General features: G+C 35.5%; 3 protein-coding genes across 4 annotated transcripts; 1 reads left to right on the top strand and 2 right to left on the bottom strand.

The window, feature by feature from the left end:
• Nucleotides 1-82: 82 nt before the first annotated feature.
• On the bottom strand, nt 83-11,386 carry LOC110781780 (histone-lysine N-methyltransferase, H3 lysine-9 specific SUVH5). Of its 2 annotated transcripts, none has more exons than XM_056831283.1 (3): nt 11,243-11,386; nt 2,857-5,492; nt 83-441 (listed from the first exon to the last, which is right to left on the bottom strand). In XM_056831283.1, the coding sequence occupies exon 2, from the start codon at nt 5,471-5,473 to the stop codon at nt 2,882-2,884; it is 2,592 nt and encodes an 863-aa protein (XP_056687261.1). In that variant the 5' UTR covers nt 5,474-5,492; nt 11,243-11,386; the 3' UTR covers nt 83-441; nt 2,857-2,881. The 2 variants fall into 2 exon arrangements, with proteins under 2 accessions (XP_056687261.1, XP_021841525.2); XM_021985833.2 differs by lacking the exon at nt 11,243-11,386 and adding an exon at nt 8,656-8,886.
• A 352-nt stretch (nt 11,387-11,738) lies between these two features.
• On the top strand, nt 11,739-13,527 carry LOC110781781 (uncharacterized). The gene is made up of 2 exons (XM_056830534.1): nt 11,739-12,770; nt 13,011-13,527. The coding sequence occupies exons 1-2, from the start codon at nt 11,814-11,816 to the stop codon at nt 13,287-13,289; spliced, it is 1,236 nt and encodes a 411-aa protein (XP_056686512.1). The 5' UTR covers nt 11,739-11,813; the 3' UTR covers nt 13,290-13,527.
• Nucleotides 13,528-13,906: 379 nt separating this feature from the next.
• Nucleotides 13,907-21,285, bottom strand: LOC110781782 (GATA transcription factor 26). Its single transcript, XM_021985835.2, has 8 exons — nt 20,746-21,285; nt 18,486-18,857; nt 17,335-17,764; nt 16,720-16,792; nt 16,299-16,402; nt 15,990-16,176; nt 15,771-15,891; nt 13,907-14,725 (listed from the first exon to the last, which is right to left on the bottom strand). Exons 1-8 carry the CDS (start codon nt 20,783-20,785, stop codon nt 14,412-14,414), a joined length of 1,641 nt encoding a protein of 546 aa, XP_021841527.2. The 5' UTR covers nt 20,786-21,285; the 3' UTR covers nt 13,907-14,411.
• Nucleotides 21,286-23,598: the final 2,313 nt, after the last annotated feature.

Here is a 23,598-nt window from a genome sequence, read left to right as displayed (position 1 = left end):
GGGCAAAAATGTATTTGTCACACATTTGTCCTTGCAATATGCAACTATGCACTATGATATTGAATTTAGATTGAGTGCTGCCTTTGCCACCCTTGAAAGAGACTCCAAAGTTTATTATTATCAACGAAAAAAGTACTAGTTACATACGATGATAGCAACTAATTAATAATTACATCCGACTCTAACTCGATCTGAATTTAAAAAAATAAAAGAAATAAAAAAATAATAACAGAGAATTGAAGATGCTTCTAATCTACATTACAGAGTATGATCATATTAAGACTGAAACATGTGGTGAAAACTCATCTCAACAATCTCCCTTCCGAAAAAAGACTACATCGTCAAAAAAAAAAAAAAAAAAAAACCAGAAAAACCTTTTATTTGGGATCTCGGCATATATATATGCTACAAAAATAACATGATGTGTTCCTCTGCAATTTCCTGCAATGTAGGAAACACAAACACAGGTGAATTCATTTTCATACAGAACCAGTTAACAGATTAACAAGTGCAATTTGGGTTACATAATTTGGGAAATCAACACTTGCCTACAATTGCTTATCTTCAAGAATCCCTTGGTAAGTATGGAAACATATGTGCAGTAGCACACACACATCCATATACACACAAGGAAAGGAAAGACAACTAACCATTTTATATGTAAATGACAGAATTACAGTTTCAGAAACCAACGGATACTTCAAGTAGTTCAAGGCACATCTAAGCTAACTCATGATGTAGCTTCTTGATAATGCTATGCATATTCAGATAAGGGGTTTTGTCCCAAAGACTCTCCATGCCAAATTGATGTTTTAATGATCTAATTCGGCCATGAAAACTCCAGATCTTGGTCGAGTTTGTCCAAGTAAAACCATGACTAATGAAAAAGCTAAATTTAACTCTTTTTTAGCTTGATTTTTCCCGAACTTATTTGGGATTGTGGGTTGAACTAACATTACAACCTATATGTCATCCAGTACATACCAAAGAGTTCTTTCTCTTGGGAGGAAAATCACCAAAAAAGCTAAAAACTTTGAAGTCGATATGCTGAGAAACAGTCCCCTAAGTTGAATACAACCAAGAGCCTGATGTTTGTGAAAGGTCTAGAGTCTAGACTGTCTAGCTACCACTCAAAAAGCCCACATATATTAAGGTTGAAAATCAAAACTCAGCAAAATATTTGGTATGCTTTAGAAACATTTTTGGAGAGCAGGCTCATTGAGTAATACTCCAAGAATGGAAGTTACTAGAAGAAATTCGAACTTGAATTAAATGCAAAGCAGGCTCACTGAGTAATACTTGGTATAGCTGGCAGGGTTTTCCCCTTATGACCTTGACGCCATGGGTAGGGGTGACAATTCGGGTCAATGGGTCAGGTTCGGGTTTGGTTTCGGGTTGTGTAAAAAAATATTAGAAATATTGTAAAACTTAATATTACTCCAAAATATGATAAATGGGTCATATCGGGTCGATTTCAAGTCATTCGAGTCCGGTTCGGGTATGGTTCGGGTTTCTGTCAATAACTTCAGGTCGGATTCGAGTCGGATTATCGGGTCGGGTCAGGGATTGCTAGCCCTAGGTCCAATCCCTACTAGCGGCATTTCTTGAGGTCACAACATACATGGTGGTGGTGCTATTGTAGACATTGTAGCTCTTCACCCCAAAAAACATGCCAACCATGTTGCCAAGCCCCACTGATGGGTGAGAAGTGAAGAGAAAACGAACAAGTTGATTCTGTAAAACATGATGTTGTTTTCCACCTTCTATTACTACTAAAACTCGGGTATTTGTGCAGGATCTGTATGTGTCTACAATTCAGTTCGGTGATTTTATGAGAAATTAGAGTACTTTTAGTCCAAAACGAAGTACGCAAGGTCAATATCAATGTCAGTCGTACCATACATGTATTTCGAGTAAAATGAGGAGTTTAGCATACTAATATAGTATATCATTCCTTTCCTAATCACAATCTCCATAGAATTGCAAGATATTTAACTAACCACTTACTGCCCCAACCAAAGAGAACATAATTTACACGGGAGTCTGAGACCACAATACAAGAACAAAATATTTTCAATGTTATTCAATTAAGCCTCCAAAATTCCAGCCTGCAATTACTGATTAGTGTTAAGTTTACCAAAAGCTGTATCCAACTCCTACTAAAGGTTCCCTTCTATATAAACCCGCCATAAGCCTTTTAAAACTTCAAAAGGATGCTCGATTTTTCAATTGAGTCCAAAAACACAGAAATCTCACAGCTGAAATTACCCACCAACCCCGAAGAAACAGATTGATCCAAAACCTAATCCTTAAGCAAGGTAACAACCACCTAACATGATATAGGTCAAACTACACATGTTACGGTTTCAATATTTCAATCATTAATAAAACATAAAAATAAAAGCTAACTACATCCTACAAATAGATGTACATAAATGAACAAACCCTGCATCGCTTGATGAAACCTTGACCATTTCTAAGAGAATTTTCACTCGGTTGTATGCCTGTACCTTGCAATTATCATTTGCTCATATGGAGCTTTCAAAAGAGCAAATGAACAAAAAGAAAGTAACCTCGGTTTACCTTACACAAGGTACACACAATACAACCGATCATGGCTACAGACTTTGTTACTTTATGCAAAAGGATTCGGCTCCAACTACCCCAACCAACAAAAACAACAACATAGACTTGTCCCAAAACGATTTGAGGTCCACTAACATGAACCGTCATATTATGTTAAATAAACATGCAAAATTGGAAAAGTGAAGCGAGGGCAATAAGTCAAGGAAAATAGGCACAGATGTAAATAAAGTTATGAAAAAATACTTAGCCGACAACTCTAAAAGAACTTACATGTAAGGCAAGTTGCAGAAGTTCATTAATACATCCGTCCAGTGCACTCTGATGAACCACAGTGGCAACTCTTTTTCTTGATATTTCCTTCAGAATCAAAAACATGGTCTAATGTATAGTTGTAATGGTAAGTAAGTTCTTGCAAGGGAGGTATATTCTCGGATGCAAACATCATTATGTGAGGAATCCTCTTATCCTCGTGATCATAAAGCACATTTTGCGCAAAGAGGTTCGGGGAACAACTATGATTAATGAATCTCCCAATATTCCCAAATTTTCTTGCATCAATTGTAAAACCAACATTTTCTACCACGTCACTACGACTTGATGGCATATCCGGCATCAATGTCGAAAGCCCGTCACGAAGAGTAGGATCATTGTAGTTTCGACCAATATCAAACAAATATTCATCATCGTCAATTCTTTGTTCGGCCTCTTTATCATCAAGGAGCTCTCCTATGTACTCACATACAAAGCTACCTGATGGAATGGAAGATGAAGATCTCACACCCCACCCCCTTGCTTCAGTTTTGAAGATCTCAAGAGGAAGTTTAATACCATGTTGACTAACTCTATTGTGACAAGTTGGAGGACATTTGCATGAAGGCCCGCATTCATAAACCAAGGACTTTTCTTCAACAATTGCCCCACTATAGTTGTATGGTATCTCACCTCCATTTTTTAGGGCACAAGCACAATGCTTTGAATCTGAACATCCATCTTTACAATCACAACCCTTGAGAGGTAAAGGCCTACACCAATCTGGGTACATCACTGAAGTAATATAGGTAAATGGTGAGGGTTTCTCACCATCAATGGTATTGACGGCACAAATTGGTGTCTCTTCTTTACCTTGTGAAACATCATCTACATGACCTTCCCGTCTCTTTGACTTTTTTGACTTCTTTACTTTCACGAGTTTCTTCCACGTGAGCTCCGGCTGATTTGGAATTCTTAATAACTCAAACTTATAGATCAACTTTCCGTGAGGTCCACGTTCCTTCCAGCACCTTTCAACAGTATATAGCCCATCATAGACATACGTCGGAATTGTTACACGTTTCCCGCGGATGGTTTTCCTTTCTTTAAATCCACGAATAACCCTCACTGGATTCTTCTTATCAATGCTATTCTTTAGTGCTAGATTCCCTCCTAAAAGCTTCTGATCTTCAAGCTGCTTGCATCCACCAGCTACATTCCCGCCTTGACCAACATAAATCAATACATCGGAGTTTTCCACGACATTATCATATCGTCCGGAAGCTACGACACTTATTGCAATTAATTCGTCATCTAGCTTAAAGAAGTCTATACCACTTTGTAGTGGCTTATGAAGCCCAATAATATCAAGTTCTACACGGTAGTTGAAAAGGTCACCTACTTCAACTCCAGGGACACGCCCCATCCTTTTCTTTGCATCAATATACTTCCCATGGTCCTTAAAGATCTTTAAAGCAACACTTATCTGAATGCTAGCATCCACTCGGCCCTTTGACTTCTTTTCATCGGCTTGCACTAACTTTCTGAGAACGCCATGAAATAACCGTAATGTATCCCGTACTTTACGACGAGCGTTATTTTTTTCAGGTGAACAATTACGTTTCTTTCTCATAGCACACCCACGCTTCGTCCCATTTTTTTTCTTTCCCTCGGCCATTGATTGGGAGGTTTCAACTTCCGCTTCCCCATCTCTCCTTGGAGAGCTAGGCGCAGACATAACCCTAGAATTTTCAACACCAACATTTCTACCTTCTTCCAACTTAATGTTGCTACAAGATAATCTTGTAGACTTTTTCTTGTTATTTTGAACCTTAATGGAAAATGTGGACACTTTTCCATTAATTTCTGATTGTTTCGTTCCTTCTCCTCGTCCATCATCAAAAAAATCTTCGTGTTCAACATCTTGTTGTTTCTTGTCCTTGGAAACATTATCATTGGGCTCTTCTACAATTTGGTCTACATCTTTCATCATAACTTCTTTGTGGATGTTGGATACTGTTTCACGTTGACCTAAATGTTTGTCCTGGGTTTTACTAAGCCTAGGTGCTTTACTCCTACGAAAATCACAGTTAGAAGAAACTCTTTTCCGAGATGGATACCTCTGTTCCTTCCGCTGAAGATTTGAAGGGATCGGGCCGTGTGGAATTAAACAAGGCTGCACTGTATTTGCTTCATCCACCACTTCGTGCTTAATAACATCAGCAGGTTCTTTCGGGTCATGTATACTAGTATATTGCCCATCACTTGGTAGTTCAGGGTTCACAACTGGCATCTCCGGCAACTCTCCATTGTCATAATCTACCGTTTCCAGTTTAACTGAACTAGATGAAGCCAATTCAACTCCATTTAGGCAAACAGGTATATGACTCTCGGATTCTTCTGAAAATATTTCACCCTTCACTTCGCGAAGATTTCTACCCTTTTCGCGAAAATCACCCTCTCTTTGCCCACAAACCCCTCCTCTATTTTGCATGTTATTTCTTGAGGGAATCGGCCCACATACATTATGAAAATCGCGTAGGGGAGAGGTTTCTTGCCTTTCGTATTCTGGTGGGGTTATCAGCAAAGAATTATCTAAAATATTCAACAGCATCTCCTCATCAATCGCTGGACTCATTTTCTCTCCTTGCTGAAACCTATCAAAGCAACAAGTGAACTGTAATTAATACAAAACCCCATTCCATTTTCACTCGACATGAATAAATGGCTAACTTGACACAAAAACACAAAATGGATCCAACAAGAAAAACGGAATATAGGTAAGGTTGTACCAATGCATTTGAGTCAATACAATTATACAACAAACCAATCTGGTTGCACAGACGGGCTTAATGGACAAAAATCCTCAACCAAGTCCACTTCGACAAGAATATGAAGACGAATGAGCACATTGATGTGATTATGCTCGGTCAAACGGACTTCATAAAACCTGGGTGTTAATCTAGAGTCGAACAGACCTAAACTAACAGTTTGATCAAACAGACAGAAAAAAAAAAAGACCAAACTAGAAACATTAGTATGGCCGAATAAGCATCTCACATACTCTCATAAGTTTTATCACAAAACTCAAAACTTTATTAATCTCAATCACTATGCCTAATAAAATAATAACCCAAGGCCTTTTATATAGGCAATATAATAATTCTAAATTATGTAGAACACAAACACGTAATTATACTAGGACTCCTAATAAAAGTAAAATACATCTTTGTTTCTACACGTAAACTCCAATCTTTAAGGGACTACCAAACCCCGTAGGACTCCCACTAAAGCATTAACAGATAAGGTTTATCCTAACAGGACTAGGAACAAGCCTAATAGACTCCTTGTACGTCAAGTTTCTTTTCCGTCGTACCAACTCTTTAAGCTCGAACCATATATTCAAATCCACATCACACATTTTTTTGCAAAAAGTTGAGTCGACACAACAACAAGAGTACAAGACACAAGCTAGACCCAAAACAAGTGGTAAGTGCTTAATTATTTTCATCCTATATAAATGTTCAATATAACTAACCCAATTCATCATATTCACCTCGTTTACATTCTTATACTTTTTCAATAGGAAAAAGTAAAAAGAATGAGAGGTGCTAAGATTTTTATCATCCCGGCGCCGAGCTACTGTAGTTCCATAAGGTTTCAGTTTATGCTCCTACCTATTAACTGGATATACCAAGAAAGATGTACCAAGAAAGATGTACGGTATAATGAGGCTACTACGAAATATTTACTCATGGGTGGCGTCGTGGCAGGATTCGCCGGACCGGTTCTAATACGCAGTTAGGGTGGAGGACGGGGGAAGGAGATATAAACAAAATGCAAGGTCGTTTGTGTGCATGGCTAGTCAAACACGGGGATGCAGATCTATTGACCCTAACATCAGCGGAAGCCAAACGGTGTAAGCCAGATGAAAGAGAACCCAGAAAGAAATCTTCTCCATCATTGTGGCCAGAGTTCGGTATAAAAGAGAAGATGGTTGCCTAACGAATATAGAATAGGCAGAAAAAAGATCTCTTCGAGCTTTTGAGAGTTTTGAGCTTAAGTGAACCTTTCGGTAGTTTACTCGCTAAAACTCTTCGAGCTTTAGAGTTTATGCGAAACTTTTGGGAGGAAGTTTGATTTTGCTTTGTCAGCAAAATGAAAACTTCTCTTTAGCGAGTCAACTACCAACTTTGAGCTTTAGGGAGTCACCGGTTCCGCTTCTTGCTCAAAATGAGGAAAGACTTGTCGAAAATCACCGGTTGGGTTGGTGCTCTGCCTGAAAATACGATAATTGGGTTTTTGAGACGGGGGCGGCAAAAGTTTGAGACTCCTCTTAGTGCGAAGCATTAAGGTACTACGTCGTTGTGTCGGAACGGCAGTCAGAAGAGGAGAAATCAGCCTGAGGGCACTCCAGATCCTCTAATCCTTAGACAATAGATCTATATGAGAGGGATTAGGAATAGAAGAACCTAGCATTGTCATAGGAGTAAGTTGACTCTCAATGTAAGGACTCTCACTAGAAAGGCTTGCCTTTTTACTTCCGTTTTGGCCACACGTGGAGTGCAAGATAGATAACGGATCCTTGAATTTTGAATTATTCCTCCCACCTCTCTGAAGGCTTAAGCGACTTCTTATGCTTCGCACTAAGTTAATTCCAGTGGGAACCGCTATGATCATGGTAGCGGCGGTGAAGTAAGCACGGGTATCAACGTCTAAGCCCATCCTTAAAACGAACATGATGTGGATCTTGGTGCTTTTGGACTTAAGATCTAACAAGCTTCACTCATACGAAGTATGTCTTAGCCTATGGGTTCAAAATCAGATTGAATGGCTTCACTCACCAAAAACTCACGATTTAGGGGTAATTTTTAGGATGGATTGAATTAGCTTCACTCACTAACTAATCTAACCTCTCTTCAATCAGGTTTCACTAGCCTAACCTAAGGATTTTATGATTAACTTGAAGAAGAACCATGCTTGCTAAGGTGCTACCGCATCATATTAATCCCAAAGTTAATTTGGTGAGACGTAGATAACTAAATGTACAGAACCTAGAAGATTAATTATCTTCAAATAGCCCACATAAATACTTCCAAGGTAGGAAAAGCCTTAATAGAAACCAAAACAAAAGTAGAGGGCAATGCATCCTCTAAAGGAAATCAATAAAGAAAATCGTATGCGAACCACCTCGAACATTCATGTATGCACAAACCTAGAAAAACCCACAAAGATTGGGATCAAAGAGAAGCAAGTCTAAAAACACTCTATGTCTCTATCCCACAAAAACTAACACCATGAACATTTAAATTACTATGAGAATCTCATCATTCCACACTAGCCACAATGCCAAAATAACATCCAAAATAAGCTAAATGCCTATGCATCCCATAGGAATTTGATGGAATTAATAATCCTATAATTTTCTTAAACATAATTGATATATATAAAATAAAATTTTTTTTTAAAAAAAAAAAAGTACTCCGTACTATGTTTCAACAATTCAAGAAAGAGCCTTTCTACCAACTTTTCAACCCAAAAATTAATAATAATTCATCAAAAAAATCCAATCTTAATTTCAATCTTAACATGGCAATAACAAATTTACAGAGTATTATTTTATCTAGATACAGAATTACAATATTTCAAAAAAAAAAATCAAATAGCCATAAAACAAAATTGCATGCTATTGGAAACTAAATTAAAGTAGGGCAGTGGAAATTATCAAGCAATCGGAATTAGTTTTATCAATTAACTGAAAATTGAAAAACCCTATTTGACAGTCAAAGTAATAGAAATAGGAAATGTTTGAAAACTCACATGAAAAAGGAAAACAAAAGGTACTGAAAATGGCGAGAAGAATCTGGAAGGAAGATTGGGGGATTTTTAGAGCGGAGCTTCCAATTCAATTCAATTCAATTGAATAAAAGGTGATTGAGTATTTGAGTGTCATTTTCTGCATGCTCACTCGATTTCAACCGGAAACATCACCGACATCGGGGAGTACGGCAATTTCATTTGTGTTTTATTTACAGGAATTTTAAGGTTTTAAATGCCTTTTTATATCCAGTAAGGACTTTCTCTTCGTATACCGAGTAGGCAAGTACGTGGTCCCGTGGTTATAATTTGACTTTTTACAAGAAAAAATAATATTTTATCATATTTTTAATTGTTTCATTAGATTATCGTCAATCCGTTTCTTGGTCCTCACTTCTTTACTTCCACGGGGAGGTCTATCTCAACTTCGAAATATTTATTTTTTAAAAAGAAATGCTTAACATCGTGAAATAATAAAGAACAAAAATATGGAAACCACGATAATTTGTTTTAAGATTTTTGTTGTCAGTTTCCAAAATTAATATGGTTAAGTTTTAGGGTACAACTTAAATCATATGACTTGCATAATTATAAAATCGAAAATGGAAAGTAATAGGTGATATTGAATGGGGACCGGAAGTGTGAAACTAAAGTGTATGTTTGCTTTTAGGAAATAAAATAGAAAGAAAACAAATAGGGAGATAGGGTAATGTTAGTTATTACCAATGTTTATTGTTTGGTAAGACTTATGAAAATAATCGAGCACATGTAACAAAAAAGGGAATTGAGGAGAGTAACATTTTTGTTTCTATAGGTTTGATAAAGGTAACAATTAGGTACAGAGTAATAGTTGCCCTCAAAAAATAGATTGTGTTATCACATCTTTTACAAAACATCAAGTGGTGGAATTGAAAATAGTTAAATGATTCTATTTCCATAACTTCAAAAGTCCAGACCAAACATGCTCTAAGAGGATATAATTATAACACACACAAAAATTTGTGCCAACAATAAAAGGTGAAAATCAAAATTTGTGTACCGGCTATAAATTTTTGTTTATCAAGTATTTTTCTATTTTTTTAGTAGAATTTTTTTATTATATTGTGTCCATATATACTTAGTAAAATGTATTATGAAACTTAGTCACGTATGTATATAAATTGGGTCATTCGTCGTAAGGTGTTGGAGAAAATATAATAGACAAATATGAAATTAGGCTAAAAGATAATGAGAGTTTCTCCAATAAGAGGCTCTAGAGAATATAGAGTACCACAAAAATTCAAAAAGTTCACCTTTTATAAGTTACAAAAATTAAAAAAGTTATCAACATTATTTGAGAACTTCTCTCAAAGGTTATCACTCTTGAAAAAGGGGAATTTGCCTTATTTCTCTCAAAGGTTACTCAACAAGTGGGATGGTTGTTTGGAGTGAAAAAGGATAAGTAAAAAAGAACCGTTCTTAATTTTTTGGATTGAAATTTTAAAAATAAACTACAAAAAAATAACATCAAAAGAATTCGAAATAAGAAAACTAGCCTTCTATGCTTCCTCTCTCTCCCCCTCCCTCTTCCCTCACTCTTTCTAGAGTTTTTTTTAGGATTTACAAAAACTAGGATTTTTAAGGGCGGGAATAATGAACAAATTTGGTTATTTTTTACCCTTTCTCTTTAATTATGTTTTGTTTTTGTGTTAAATCTCAATAAAACTATATATTTTCACTGTAAAACTACATATGGTTTAGTTCAGGTTATTTATTTGGTAAAAATTTGTGCGGGGTCGAAAAGGTGGTCAACCCCATATTTGTCACGGCTACCACATATCGACCCCATCGTCGAAGAAGGGTGTAATTGAAGGCTGGAAATTACAGCGGTGTAAAAGATATTACAGTGGTATAAAAGAGGGTATACAAAATGTTTGATATACAAAATGTTTGGTATACTACAATCGTAGCTATGGTGAAATAAAAAATTTATTTGATTCGATTATTATGTATTTGTAGCGGTATAAAAGAGGGTATACAAAATGTTTGGTATACTACAATCGTAGCTATGGTGAAATAAAAAATTTATTTGATTCGATTATTATGTATTTGTTAGATTCAAATCGATCTATAGGTAGATATCGTATGACTTTTATCAATGAATTAATTTCATTAGAATTTTATTTTTTTTAAAAAAATGTTTGGTATACTATAATCGTAGCTAGGGTGAAAGGAAGTTCTTATTTGATTCGATTGTTATGTATTTATTAGATTCAAATCTATAGGTAGATGTCGTGTGTCTTTTATCAATGAATTAATTTGATTATAAAAAAACGGTAACATCAAAACATTATTTTTATGATTAATGTTCTTCTGAAAAAGAAAAAGGGAAAAAAAAATACTACTTGCAACATATTTTTATAAAACTTACACAACTCCTAATCAATGTGTTTAAAATTTTAAAATCCAAAAATAATTGAGAAAGAGTAGTGTAAAATAAGTTCAAATAGAGGATAGAATTCACAAAAATTGACTTTTATGTGATCTTGGTAACTAAAACGCTAATACAAGACACGTGTTAAATATATATAAGGAATAAAAAATTACATACCTTGGATGTACAAGAGTGGTGAGGGTGAGATAAGAAAATCGATCTTCAACTTAAACCAAATAAGTTTTTTTTTAAAACTAATCAAAGAATTTTTAATTCTCGAAACTAGAAAAAATTTCATTCAATAAAACGACAATGGAAAAAAAAATAAAGAACGAATATTAAGGTTTTGAGGGAGAACGTCTTATAAAAATAAAATAAAACTCAATCGAGGGGTATTTATAATTGCATGTAGTTGAGTTCTAATAGGAAACTTTTTTTTTTTCTTTTATAAAATAGGAAACAAATTCTTATTAGGAAAGTAAAAGTTCTTTCCACCATCCCTTTTTTTTCCTTTAATATTCACGACTTCCTAATTGGGCTGGACTTTCCTATCCGGTCCACAAAACAATCCGGCCCAAACCCATTTAGCTGGAACTTTGAAGTTATCCAACAAACCCCAAATTCTTCTATGTATAAGCGCGGGAAAATCAGCTTACTACAGTTAAAACCCTAACGACCGATTTTCTCTCTCCTTCCGAAACACAAATTTGAAAACTTTCTCTCTCCTATTCTAAAGCGTCACTCATCAATGGCGGACGAAGAGCAAGACCCATTTGCTGCAGTCGCCGATGATTGTCGTTACTCATCTTCCCAAGAGGAGCTTCTTTCTCGCACTAAATTCGCCCGAGCAGATGAGAAATTTCCCGACGACGATGATTCGCCGCCGGTGGCGGCGACGGGTCCCGGCGTATCTCGCCGAAAATTGGACGGTGAAGGTGATTCCGAGGGGATACGTGGTGGTGAATTAGCCACTGGTGATGCGGATTCTGCCAGAGCCGGAAACCTAGGGTTTCGAGGAGAGAGAAAGAGGTCGCGAGAGGGAGAACCTTCGGGGAGCAAATCGGAGCAGAATTGTGAAGGAGAGAGAGATACTGAGCCTGAATTGAAGAAAAACAAGGTTAGCCCTTTGGTTCATTGCAGTGGGAAATTGGTGATTGAAGGGGAAGATAATGGGGAGGAAACAGTGGTGTTTAGAGGTGATTTGAAGGTGGAGAAAGTGAGCTCTATACGATCTGTTCCAGAAAGTGGGGGTTGTACTGTGAAATTGGGTGGTGAGGATGCTGGAGATGATGTTTGCGTTGAAGGTAAGATGATGACAGAGAGTAGAGCAAAGAAGAAGGTGATCCATGTCGGGGAAGATGAAGGTCGTGGGAAAGTAGAGGGTGATGGTACGAGTACGAGGAAGGAGAAAGAGGAGGACATCACGAAGCGAAGGAAGAGAAAGTTACCTCGTTCGATGTTTGAGTTAGTTTGGGGAGAGGGAACTGGGGATTTAATTGGAAATGCAGATAGAGTTGCTGGAAATGCAGATAGAGTTGCTGGAAATGCAAATAGATTTACTGAAAATTCAAATAGAGTTGCTGAAAATGCAAATAGAGGTATTGAAAATGCAGATAGAGTTACTGGAAATGCAAATAGAGTAACTGGAAATGAAGGTGGTTTGAAGGAGTCAAGCATTGAGGGAAAAGGAAAGGGGAAGTCTAAAGTTGGTGAAGAAGAAACAGTTTGTGGTGAAGGAAGTAAAAATGGTAATGTGGAAACTGTTTCGAAGGAGGCAAGTGTAAAGGAAAATGCAGATAGAGTTACTAAAAATGCAAATAGAGTTGCTGAAAATACAAACAGAGTTACTGAAAATGCAAACAGAGTTGTTGGAAATGAAGATGTGGATTGTGGTTTGAAGGAGCCAAGCATTGAGGGAAAAGAAAAAGGAAAGGGGAAGTCTAAGGGTGGTGAAGAAGAAACAGTTTGTGGTGAAAGAAGTGAAAATGGGAATGTGGAAAGTATTTTGAAGGAGGCAAGTGTTAAGGAAAATAGAGATGGGAAATCAAAGGGTAGTAAAGAATCATTAAGTTGTATTTTGGATTTTCTGAAAATGCTTTCGAGTGAGAAATGTTCCGAGGATGATGATGATGATGATGAGATCGATATTCTAGAGACCGTCAAGAGACGTGGACTGACATTTTCTCGATCGAGATTCTTGCCGGAGGTTGAAGAGGATGAGTAAATGAAGATTTGCTGAGGGTGATGGTTTTGGTAACACCTACATAAAGTTGGTAACTTTATTATCAGTCTTAATTCAGTAATGATATAGGCTTTGAAGTATAATGTAAATGTTTTGTAAAATCTGTGTCCAGTGTCCACTTATTTCTTTCTTGTGATACAGAAAATGATGTCTCTTGTATATTGCTTCAACTTTTGTTTCCACTATAATGCAGATAAATAAAAACAGATGTTTTCTTGAACCTAATTATCTTTATTAGTTTATTAGGGTTTACATGTGTGCAACTTTTTTGGTTCCATATTCAAGTTGCTTTCAAAAGCTTTTTTATTTCTTTTACATGGTCAATCATCATTCATCATTCTGATATTTTAATGTTCTTATTGCATATTAGATCAAACCATACTAGGAAAAACAAAAAAACACTCACAGAAAACAATCAGACTAAACCAGATCAGACCAGACCACATTAGGTGAAGAGAACAAGACCCAATTCATTTCCTGTCTCCCCCAAGATAAAATTATGTGACTTTTTCATGATCAAATTTTGCTAGTTACAACTAAACACAATTCATCTGCTAAATCATTTGGAAAATTGACACCCAATAAGTCAAGCTCCAAACTAAAACAAAAAAATGACAGTCAGGTATACATGATCTTACCTCCTGTGTAAAACCCTATATGTAAGAAAAGCCATGCAAATGCAAAGCCTTTTTCAACTATAGTAACACTCCATATATATGGATGAGGATGACCTTTTGTTTACAGGCATCTAAGAAAACTGGTTTTTCCGTTTTCTTCTTCAACTAACCGGGAACTGTATATTTTCCCCCACAATACAGTTTTACCCGAAAGGATGCCATATGTTAGCTTATAAGAAACTAAACTGCATACAGTATCCCGAAATCTTTTACCATCTCTTCTGCATTATGGCTATATATATATGCTACAAGCTTTTTCATCATCAACCTATACAAAAAGAGAAACCCACATATTCATTCCCCTTACCAATCCAAGTTCAAAATAGGCACTTTGGGGGAGGGGGTGATGAGGGGTCATAAACAAAACTATTAAACATCATCCAAAGAAATTCTTGTTCCATGGATTCGGATGGCATTATCTCATTTGTCAAGGACGGAAATGAGAAAGGTGTATAGAACTACTACTTGCACTTGCTTGTTGAGATGAGGCGGGACAGAAGAACTCAGCCTCAGCTTGAGGGAATGAACCGTTGGATGGAACATCGAGCAGCAAATCTTGATCAGAACTTTCATCTTCAAATTGGTAGGAATCGAGCATGAGAGAGCTCCCGTTGGTTGGCAATGAGAAGAGGTTCCTTGGGGGTGGAGTGAAGCACGAGCCTTCATATTGTAAAGGCTGCTTGTTTTTGCTATCAACTTTCAGAACCACTCTTTTCGGGGGCTTTGTTGCAGTTTTTGTTTCTGGAGAAGCAGAATAGGACTGTCAGCTTAGTATGAAAAGGCATAATTCAGGCTCTGTTCTATTCGACTTATTTTGTTTGAATTTATATTATTTGAACTTATCTGAACTTTACTAAACTTATCTGAAAGAACTTATTTTGACTGAAATAAACTTATTTGTGTTAATATATCAGACCGAACTTATATCATTTGAACTTAACTAAACTAATCTGAACTTATTTTGTCTGAAATAAGTCAAAATAAGTCGAACAGAACAAAGCCTAATGCAAACCATAGTTTTTTATAGGGGAAAGAAATGACTTTTCACTTGCTCGTTGCACGGCATTACTTTGAACGAAATACTCTGTATGATCCATTGAGAACTTGCCTTGGTGCCAAATAGTAAGTTCATCATGATACTCACGAAACACCAACCTATTTTCTCGTTATAGTATTATAGGGAGACCATTTATAGACTATCCATCACTAAGACATTCTTTCCTTATTAACTGATATAAGTGGGGATTAAAAATAGATCAATTACAAACTGTTTCCTTCAAAACCGATATCCTTCAAAGATGAAGTACATGCAATTGGCAGATTATCTGTTCCATAAAAATCCTTTTTTTTTTCTTCAAACAACTACATGCTTGACGTGAATGTATTTGGTAAACTCATGCAGATAACATAAATCACTGCATACTTGCCAACAAATCATCAGTCATGCTGCAGTAAAAGATTTAAATCTAAGAAAAAATCTAAGAAAAGTGTAGCCCTCTTCCAAGAAAACAAATGCTCTTGTTGTTTCAATATCAACTGTATGCATTATTAGAAGAGAAAAAAAATCCCGATATAGTACATTCTACAATCTCATCTTGGATACCATATCTGACTTAATTTAGTTAGCCAAATATCTAAGGTTTCATCTTTATTTTTTAACAAAAATCACAGCAACCAAAAAAGTACGTAAACTTTCAACTGCAAATCTAAAAATGAACACAATACCAAACTAGTATCAAGAGTTAGGAGTATTGTTCGATTCTAAAAAGGCAAAACTCTGACTAACCTGGCCAACGATGACATTGGTTCACTCGCGATCTCTTAGCATTAAAAAGGTTACCAGAAAAGCTGGATTTAACTTCTGATATACGGACAGACTCTCCTGTACTCTCTTTAATTCTCTTATCCTGCAATCAAATAGACGAGCAGGTCATTCATGCATGTGAAATATATTTTGGTGACAAACTTAACAGGAAACCTGGATTAATTGCAAATTAGGTCAAACCTTAAGCATATTGTGATATTCTACCCATTTGGACTTAGTCATATTGGATAATGCAAGTCTTTTAAGGACTTTACAATCCTCGGTTTGAACTCCTGGAAAAGAAGTATCAAAAACCCCGTCCGCAAGCAGCTGCTGAAAGGAAGATAGGTTCTCCTTGAATTGCTTACTAGTAAGGATGCTTCCAAGACTGCATGAACAATAGAAACATAAATCATTTTTTGGATGAAATATAACTTAAAAGGTGATTAGTGTTTGAGCTGTGTTAGATTGTCTTAATAATGTACATAAATCATTAAAGGTGGCACTAACCTATCAGAAAGTGTGGAAGAATCCATAGTTGGCAGATACTTGAGCAATTTCTGCTGTTCCTCATCCGTTAAATGACCACAAAATACATCAGAATTGACGATTTCCTGCAGCGAAGAAAGATGATCTATGTTTAAATAAACAGTTCTATCAATTCCATGTAAGACTAATGTAGAAATTCAAGTTTCAAGACCCAGATTTTGAATGACGAAATAAAGAGAATTAATGATTCTAGATTCTAGAGGAATTCTTGATACAAACAAACCCACACTTCAGTACAGTTGACTGCACTTATGGGCAATTAAAACGAGTTCTACACATTCACGCAATGGACATATGTTTTGAAAACGTATTCTACACATTTACACAATGGACATACATACATACAGCAGTTATTCTGTAACATGTTAAGAATGAAACTCACATTCAAGTCAATGTGACACAGTGGGGAATCATGGTTCCATAGAATCTGCATGCTCTCAGGATCGCATTTTTCCCTGCAATACAAATAATAGTGGAAATGTCAATTTGCATCTCTTTTTGATATTCTTGTGAATTGTAGTTACAATTTGCTGAAGACTCCTCTAAGGCTCCATTTGGTATGGTGTAAAATGTTTGCATGAAAAACGATTTTCCCCCTTTTCAATCATTTTACGTTATTTGGTTTGGCAAAGGATAGAAAACAATTTTCAATAACTCCCTCAAATGTGGAAAAACCTTTTCCATTTTAAGGGGAGGGAAACCACTTTTCCACCTTTTCTCCTTACCTCCCTCTCCCTTCTTCCCCTCGATCTTCACCATCTTCTCTCATTTTCCTTTGATGAACCAAACAAAAGAAAACTAGTTTGGAGTTGTGTTTTCCCTTGGAAAATGTTTTCCATAGAAAATCATTTTGCACCGAAAATATTTTACACCAAACCAAACGGAGCCTAAGTTGATAACTGATATTATTCTTGATGAAAACAAGCTGCTTAGACAACTCGGCCAAATATAAAGCACTTTAGAATATGTCTAGGTATCTCATGTGAAGAAGTTTTACCTCTTAGTTTGATCCAATTGCATAATTTGTCCATTTAGCCTCTTAACTTTTTCCACCCCAAAGCAAGAACTACCCACACTCTTGCTGTCATTAAGCAACAGCATAGATGCAGGATTAGAGTACCCATCATCTGTTCTGCAAAGCTTATTATCAACTGAAAGAGAACTAGCTTCAGATTCCTCTTCCCTTACAAAGGAACTTGGGTGTCTAATAAGAACACTTCCATGACCTATTTCAACTGACACCATTGGTGCTTCACTCTCATAAAGCAAGTCCTCTTCAGAGGAGACTGAAAAGTGAGAAGCCTGTTCATGTAATATGGTATACAAGTCCTTTGTCAGCTTCTCTACTGAAGATTGCTTCGCACGAGTTACACATGTTCTTTTCCTTGACGGAACCAGCGCATCCCACACTATGGATTGTGCTGGACCTGGAAAAGGGAAAATGTAAGACTAAAAAATACAAGTTAAGTGTATATGGACATCAATCATGTTAAGTGTACGGTTCACAACAATTCCAGCACTTGACCTATCAACAGCAAAGCTTGATAACCCCACAACAGAATATAAAGCTGGTTTCCCTTCAAGATCATGTATAATGGTAAATGATTGTATATGGACATCATGTTAAGTGTACGATTCACAACATTTCCAACACTTAATTCATCAACAGCAAAGCTTGATAACCCCACAACAGAATATAAAGCTGGTCTCCCTTCAAAATCATGTATAATGGTAAATGATGATTTACAAGTGATTCACATATGATAACTCATTGATCTGTACATGGAAAAATGTGAACAATAGAGCCTATGTAGCACAACATCAATGAAGTAACCCCAACAGAATATAAAGCTGGTTTCCCTACAAGATCATGTATAATGGTAAATGATGATTTACATGTGATTCACATATGATACCTCAGTGATCTGTACATGGAAAATTGTGAACAATAGAGCCTATGTAGCACATCAATGAAGTACCAGCATTCCTTCTAGATGTTTGTTATAGCAGATAGCTTTGAAACTTATTTTAAGCACCAATCCCCCACTTAAACCAAGATATACAAGGTTCAATATATACCCTATAGTATTGTCTAGCATCATCATCCACCACTCAAAGCCAATTCAAGAGTGCAGGTAAACCTCTGACCTGACAATTCACTAGCATCTGCACTGCCAAACTGAGCACAGCTTTCAGAATTTGAAATGGCAGAGCCTGAACTTGATCTATTACTAGTATCTTCTTCATGATTCTTCTGAAATCCATGGCTGTAATCAGGGGCATATCCCCCATTTTCTATCGAGTTTTCGTAACTAAATTTCCTTTTGCTTAACTTGTCATCCCTTTTCTTAAGGGAAATGGTCTTCACCCTAGCCACTCTATGATCCTCATAATCATCAGGATCTACTCTGGAATGTAAAGGGGTATAATTTGCAAGAGTCCCCTTTGTTCTCCATCGAGATCCACATGCATTGCAAAGAACAGGCTTCTCCGGTGGACCATTGCGCCAAAGTGGGGTGCCTGTTATGTCAAAAAACATTATCTTATCAAACGGTTCAATTAGCAACTTAGCAAGGATGGTTAGTAATGATTTGCAGAGCAAGTTTGCGGAAGGCTTCATCAATGACTACTACATTCATTGTTCAGCATTAAGAAAACGGAGATTGGGATATCATAAACTAAATGCCTCCAACTACCACAAAACTTCCTATATACCAATACCATCTTTTGCAACAAATGTGATTCACATACTTTAACACTAAGCTCAAAGAAACTATCATTCGAAGAAAGAGTAACCTAACATAGCATATAACTTGCAGAAACAGCTGAATGCAATAAACCAATATGAAGCGATTTAGGTTAACCGAAGTGAATACAAAAGAGGAGGAACCTTGGATGGGAAAAGGGAAGTGGCAAAGTTTCTACAACAACGATATGCGTAGGAGAAATGGATTTGTGGAAAAGAAGGATAAGTTTAGGATATATGGACTTAGTAAAATCATAAGTGGGATGCCAAAAATCCTGCTAACCTGCTCATAAAAGTTGAGATTTGAGACTTACATCCTCACAAATCACGAAAAGTTAGTGAGGCATTCTGATCAAATAAGTGTATGAAGTGGGAGCTCAATTCAAAGTATGATTAACCAAAAATGACTGGAAAATTATGGTTATGGCTTCCAGATTTAAGCCAATACCTATCCCCGACAGGAAAGGAACAAGAACAAGCCACAAACAAGTTAAGAGTTATGGAGTATTATAGAAAATTTACATCTGAATTCCAGGCTCAAGGAAAATTTACATAAGTTGAGGCTTCTTAATTAAAGAACAGGATGAAAAGCATTTTCCTAAAACAAGTTTGGAAATTCTCAGTCATCCAACAGGCTCTTAAAGCTTCACTTTGACTCTAACATCACCTTAAAAGAATAGTGAATGAGGTCTCTCAAACTCTGATTTCATTAGTATACTGGACTCGAGACTACGGAAGCCTATGATCAAGCTATATGGAGACCTTGGCATTGCCTTAAGCAAAGACAAGATAGTATATAGACTTTGGAATTCAGGATAGTGAAAGCCTGAACTTCTTAGAAGAGAAACGAGAGTTTCGCAGAGTTTTCAAGTTCATTGACACTCAACCAACAAGTAAAGCCACTACAAGTTGAAAATGGTGATGGTAAACCAGCTGAAAGTGGATAATTGAGAGGAAAGAACCCAATTGAACATTCAATTTGGAAAACTAATACTAGCAAAAAAAACATCAGTTGAATTGTTCTAAGCATATATATTAGGTTAATTCTTCACCAATTGTAACTTCAAGTTACGAATCAAATGAGTGCAATGACACTCGAGTAAAAGTGGATTAAACAAACCCAAACAGGAAGAACTAACTTCATTTTTTCTGATTGAAGCACTATGACAATGCTAATGAGGATTGATAAAGAGGTTGAGGGCATTGAAATTGTTGGAAAAGTTTTCATGGGTTTCAGGAATTCAGCAAAATCTTCAAGAAATCCCAATTCAAATTCCAATAAGTATAAACTTTTAAGAAGCATGTATTCTGCCCAGAAAAGAGTCAAAGACCAACCAATAATCCTAAAACTAGAAAAACCCCATTCATTTAAGGTACCCCACAAATTTCCCAGATTAAAGGAACCTGCAATTCTGTTAACCTTCAATCTTAAAATTCACAAAAAACACAACACAACACAGAGCAGAAAACCCACAACACATTTCATCATTCATTTTGATTACCCAGTTTTAATCCCAGCTCCCTCAAACTTATAAATCTAGAAAAGTCAAAATTCTGAAGAACAAGAAATCAAATGGTGATAAACTGCAAAATCAGCAGTTCCAAAATTAAATTTTCAGAAAATTTGTTCAATAATACAATTCAATAAATACAAAAACTCACTTGTAACACCACAGTGATAGCAAGGTCCTTGCTTGCCCATGTCCTCCTCAACTTTTTTTTTTTACTTTTTAAAAAAATTCCACAAATTAACTAAAATCAAACTAAAGCTTTTTTTTCTGAACAACCCGAAAATTAATTTTATAAAAATATTTTTTATTTTCCCAGAAAAAAAATTAAGAATTTATTCTCTACAACACTGAAAAGTGGTCCGTGAGGGTGTTCTTGCAAAAACCCCAGATGGAGCTTAGATTAGAGAATCAAAATTCAGAGAAACCCAGACCCAATTTTTGTCTTAAAATGACTGAATTTATTATCATAAATTGCATAAATTACAAATCATGAACTAATTCATAAAAATTGGAAATTTGATTTTGAAGCTGGAAATCTGTAGAATTCAATTTTTTGAGAGAAAAATATTGGAATCTGATAAATGGAGGAAGAAAGAGAATAGAAGAAGAGAAGGGAAGAAGAAGGGGAAAGGCAGGTTGAAAATGGAGAGCATGTATTTTGTTATAAGACTTTTTTTATTATTAATATTATTTGATGTTTTGTTGTTGTTGTAAGTATTGTATATGAAGTAAATGTTTCATCTTTCCATTAACTTTCATTAATATTTTTTATTTTATTTTTCTTTTTGGTGATTTGTTCTTGTTAAATTTATTGATTTTAAAATCTTGAAAATTACTTCTTCTACTAGTATTAGTCTATTATTACTAACTTCATTTTACTTTTTTTTGCCAATTTTTGTGTTATGGGCAAATTTTAATAAATTTGATAAAATGGTATTTTTAGATGAGATGATGAGATGGGTTAAGGAATATCCTTGTTGACTATGGACTTTTCTAATATATGCACCTTATTCTTTAACCTATCATTTTGTGAATTTCTACAAGAAAGTCCATTTTGGAAAAGCAATGTAAGCAACAATTAGCCATCGCAACCAAGCCCGGCTAGAAAATGAAAATTTCGAATACAATTACAATATGAAGTAATAATAATGAAAGTAAATTTTTTATTATAATGAAATTAAGGGGCCATCAATTATTAAGATATTGTTTTTTGGTAGCAATCATTTTCTAAAAAATAGATGATTGTATGGTCTCAAACTCTCAATATTTACATAAATATGGTATAGTTTTGAAAAAGTTATTTTTCTTTTGAAATAATATTGATTCTGACCATCAAAAAGAATATCCATTGTTGAACAATGTTGCAGAGATCTTATAGATCAACGTGTTATAAAATCGATCTAATTTGATGATGAGCATGTATTACGTACTATAATATGTATAAATCTATTTGATCACCTTAAAAAGTTTATTATATTGCAGTTCCAATCAAAGACGATCTTGCTCTGTTTGACAGTTAGCAGGTGATATCATGTAAAATTATATATTCGCCCTATGTAGCCTCATACATGTGTGTCTTTAAGTAGACTGAGAACTACTATATATAATTTGGCAACATCAATAAATATCAACACTGAGACATATACTTGCCACGAAGATATCTTTCTCATCGATCTAGTTTCCATGTTGCTCTCCTCGATATTTCACTTTTATCATCCAAGCACTTAAGCTAGTAGCGTGTTCATTAGAAGCCTAGAAGGGAATAAAATACAAGCAGTTTCGACCACAATAGATAGGAACCTTTGTCCACCTGACCACCTGTAATTTTGTGATTGCCATATATATTAAGCGCGTCAAATTGGTTGTTAAAAGCGCTCAAATAGTTTTAACGGTTTTACCGATAAACTACTGACATCATTTAATGACATAAACCAAAATAACTTCTTGACAACTATATCTTTCTTGAAACGGTAATTTACATGATATTTAGATTTTGCGATCGCTTGTTGCACGTACACCTATCATGTCATCATTTCACCAACTTGTTGGGCAAACACCACCGCATACAACTTTCACATTTGAGAGGCACTCACTTTCTGACTCTGATTTATATTTTGTGTGCATAATTGTGTCATTGCATATGAGTCTCTAATCACAACTCCAACCCTAATCCCGTATCAACATGACTCCACGCACATTAACATCCGTTTTTCTTTTCAAAACTACAACATGTGAATGACTGGATGAGATTAACTTTCCTCAAAACCCCACTTAGAATCTAAGTACTACTACTAGAGCATACTAGTACTATGCACATGATACTTTCAAAATGCAAAAGAAGACATTAGAAGTGAACTTTATTGTAAGTTATTTTGTTTCTTATTTTTGTTGTAAAAAGGGATGAAAAATTTCTATAAAACAAGTGAGTCCGCATTTACACACAAGCATTTGTTAATTCATAAACTTTGGCATGCATAACCATCCTAATTAATAAAAATGAGTCTGAAGTTACACACAAACATTTACTAATTCATAAACCAATCATAATCACATAATCGTCCCTTCCAAATTCCAACCATACAAAATATTTTAAGAAGTTATCCATCTAATTAAAAAACTTCCAAACAAAACCCTTGAATCAAAAAATAATTACTAGCACAAGAGACATGGGTAAAGATACAAAGAGAGTTTGTTGGGTCTTTTCTTATACAATTATCTCTTTTAATCAATTAATAATAAATTAATAATATTAATTGTTTTGGTTTATGTCTATGATGTCACAAATGGAAATAAATCTTTAGAATTTTTGGGTGCATATAAAAAAAGTCAATGAAACTGTAAAACATTAGGTAAAACTCCGTAACAGGCCAATTATTCACCATTACAGAAAATAAACTGCCTGAAATTAGAGGGGAGTGGGTCCCACCTCATAAAAATAAAAACACTATCCATCATCATAAAGTGTAGTTAGCATAGTAGTCCTAAACGTGATCGAAGGGGAAAT

This window comes from Spinacia oleracea, chromosome 6, assembly GCF_020520425.1.
Source record: "Spinacia oleracea cultivar Varoflay chromosome 6, BTI_SOV_V1, whole genome shotgun sequence".
NCBI lineage: Eukaryota > Viridiplantae > Streptophyta > Magnoliopsida > Caryophyllales > Amaranthaceae > Spinacia > Spinacia oleracea.
The sequence above is the reverse complement of the archived record's forward strand: the minus strand, read 5'-3'. Positions and strand labels throughout refer to the sequence as shown.

Excerpts from the sequence above, each read along its gene's own strand:
- LOC110781781 (XM_056830534.1), top strand. The coding sequence starts at position 11,814 with ATGGCGGACGAAGAGCAAGACCCATTTGCTGCAGTCGCCGATGATTGT. Across the intron at positions 12,771-13,010 it reads AAGGAAAGGGGAAGTCTAAA|GGTGGTGAAGAAGAAACAGT; the intron begins GTTGGTGAAGAA and ends GGGAAGTCTAAG.
- LOC110781782 (XM_021985835.2), bottom strand. The coding sequence starts at position 20,785 with ATGGGCAAGCAAGGACCTTGCTATCACTGTGGTGTTACAA. Across the intron at positions 16,177-16,298 it reads TCTTCCACACTTTCTGATAG|TCTTGGAAGCATCCTTACTA; the intron begins GTTAGTGCCACC and ends TTGTTCATGCAG. Across the intron at positions 15,892-15,989 it reads AATATCACAATATGCTTAAG|GATAAGAGAATTAAAGAGAG; the intron begins GTTTGACCTAAT and ends ATTTGATTGCAG.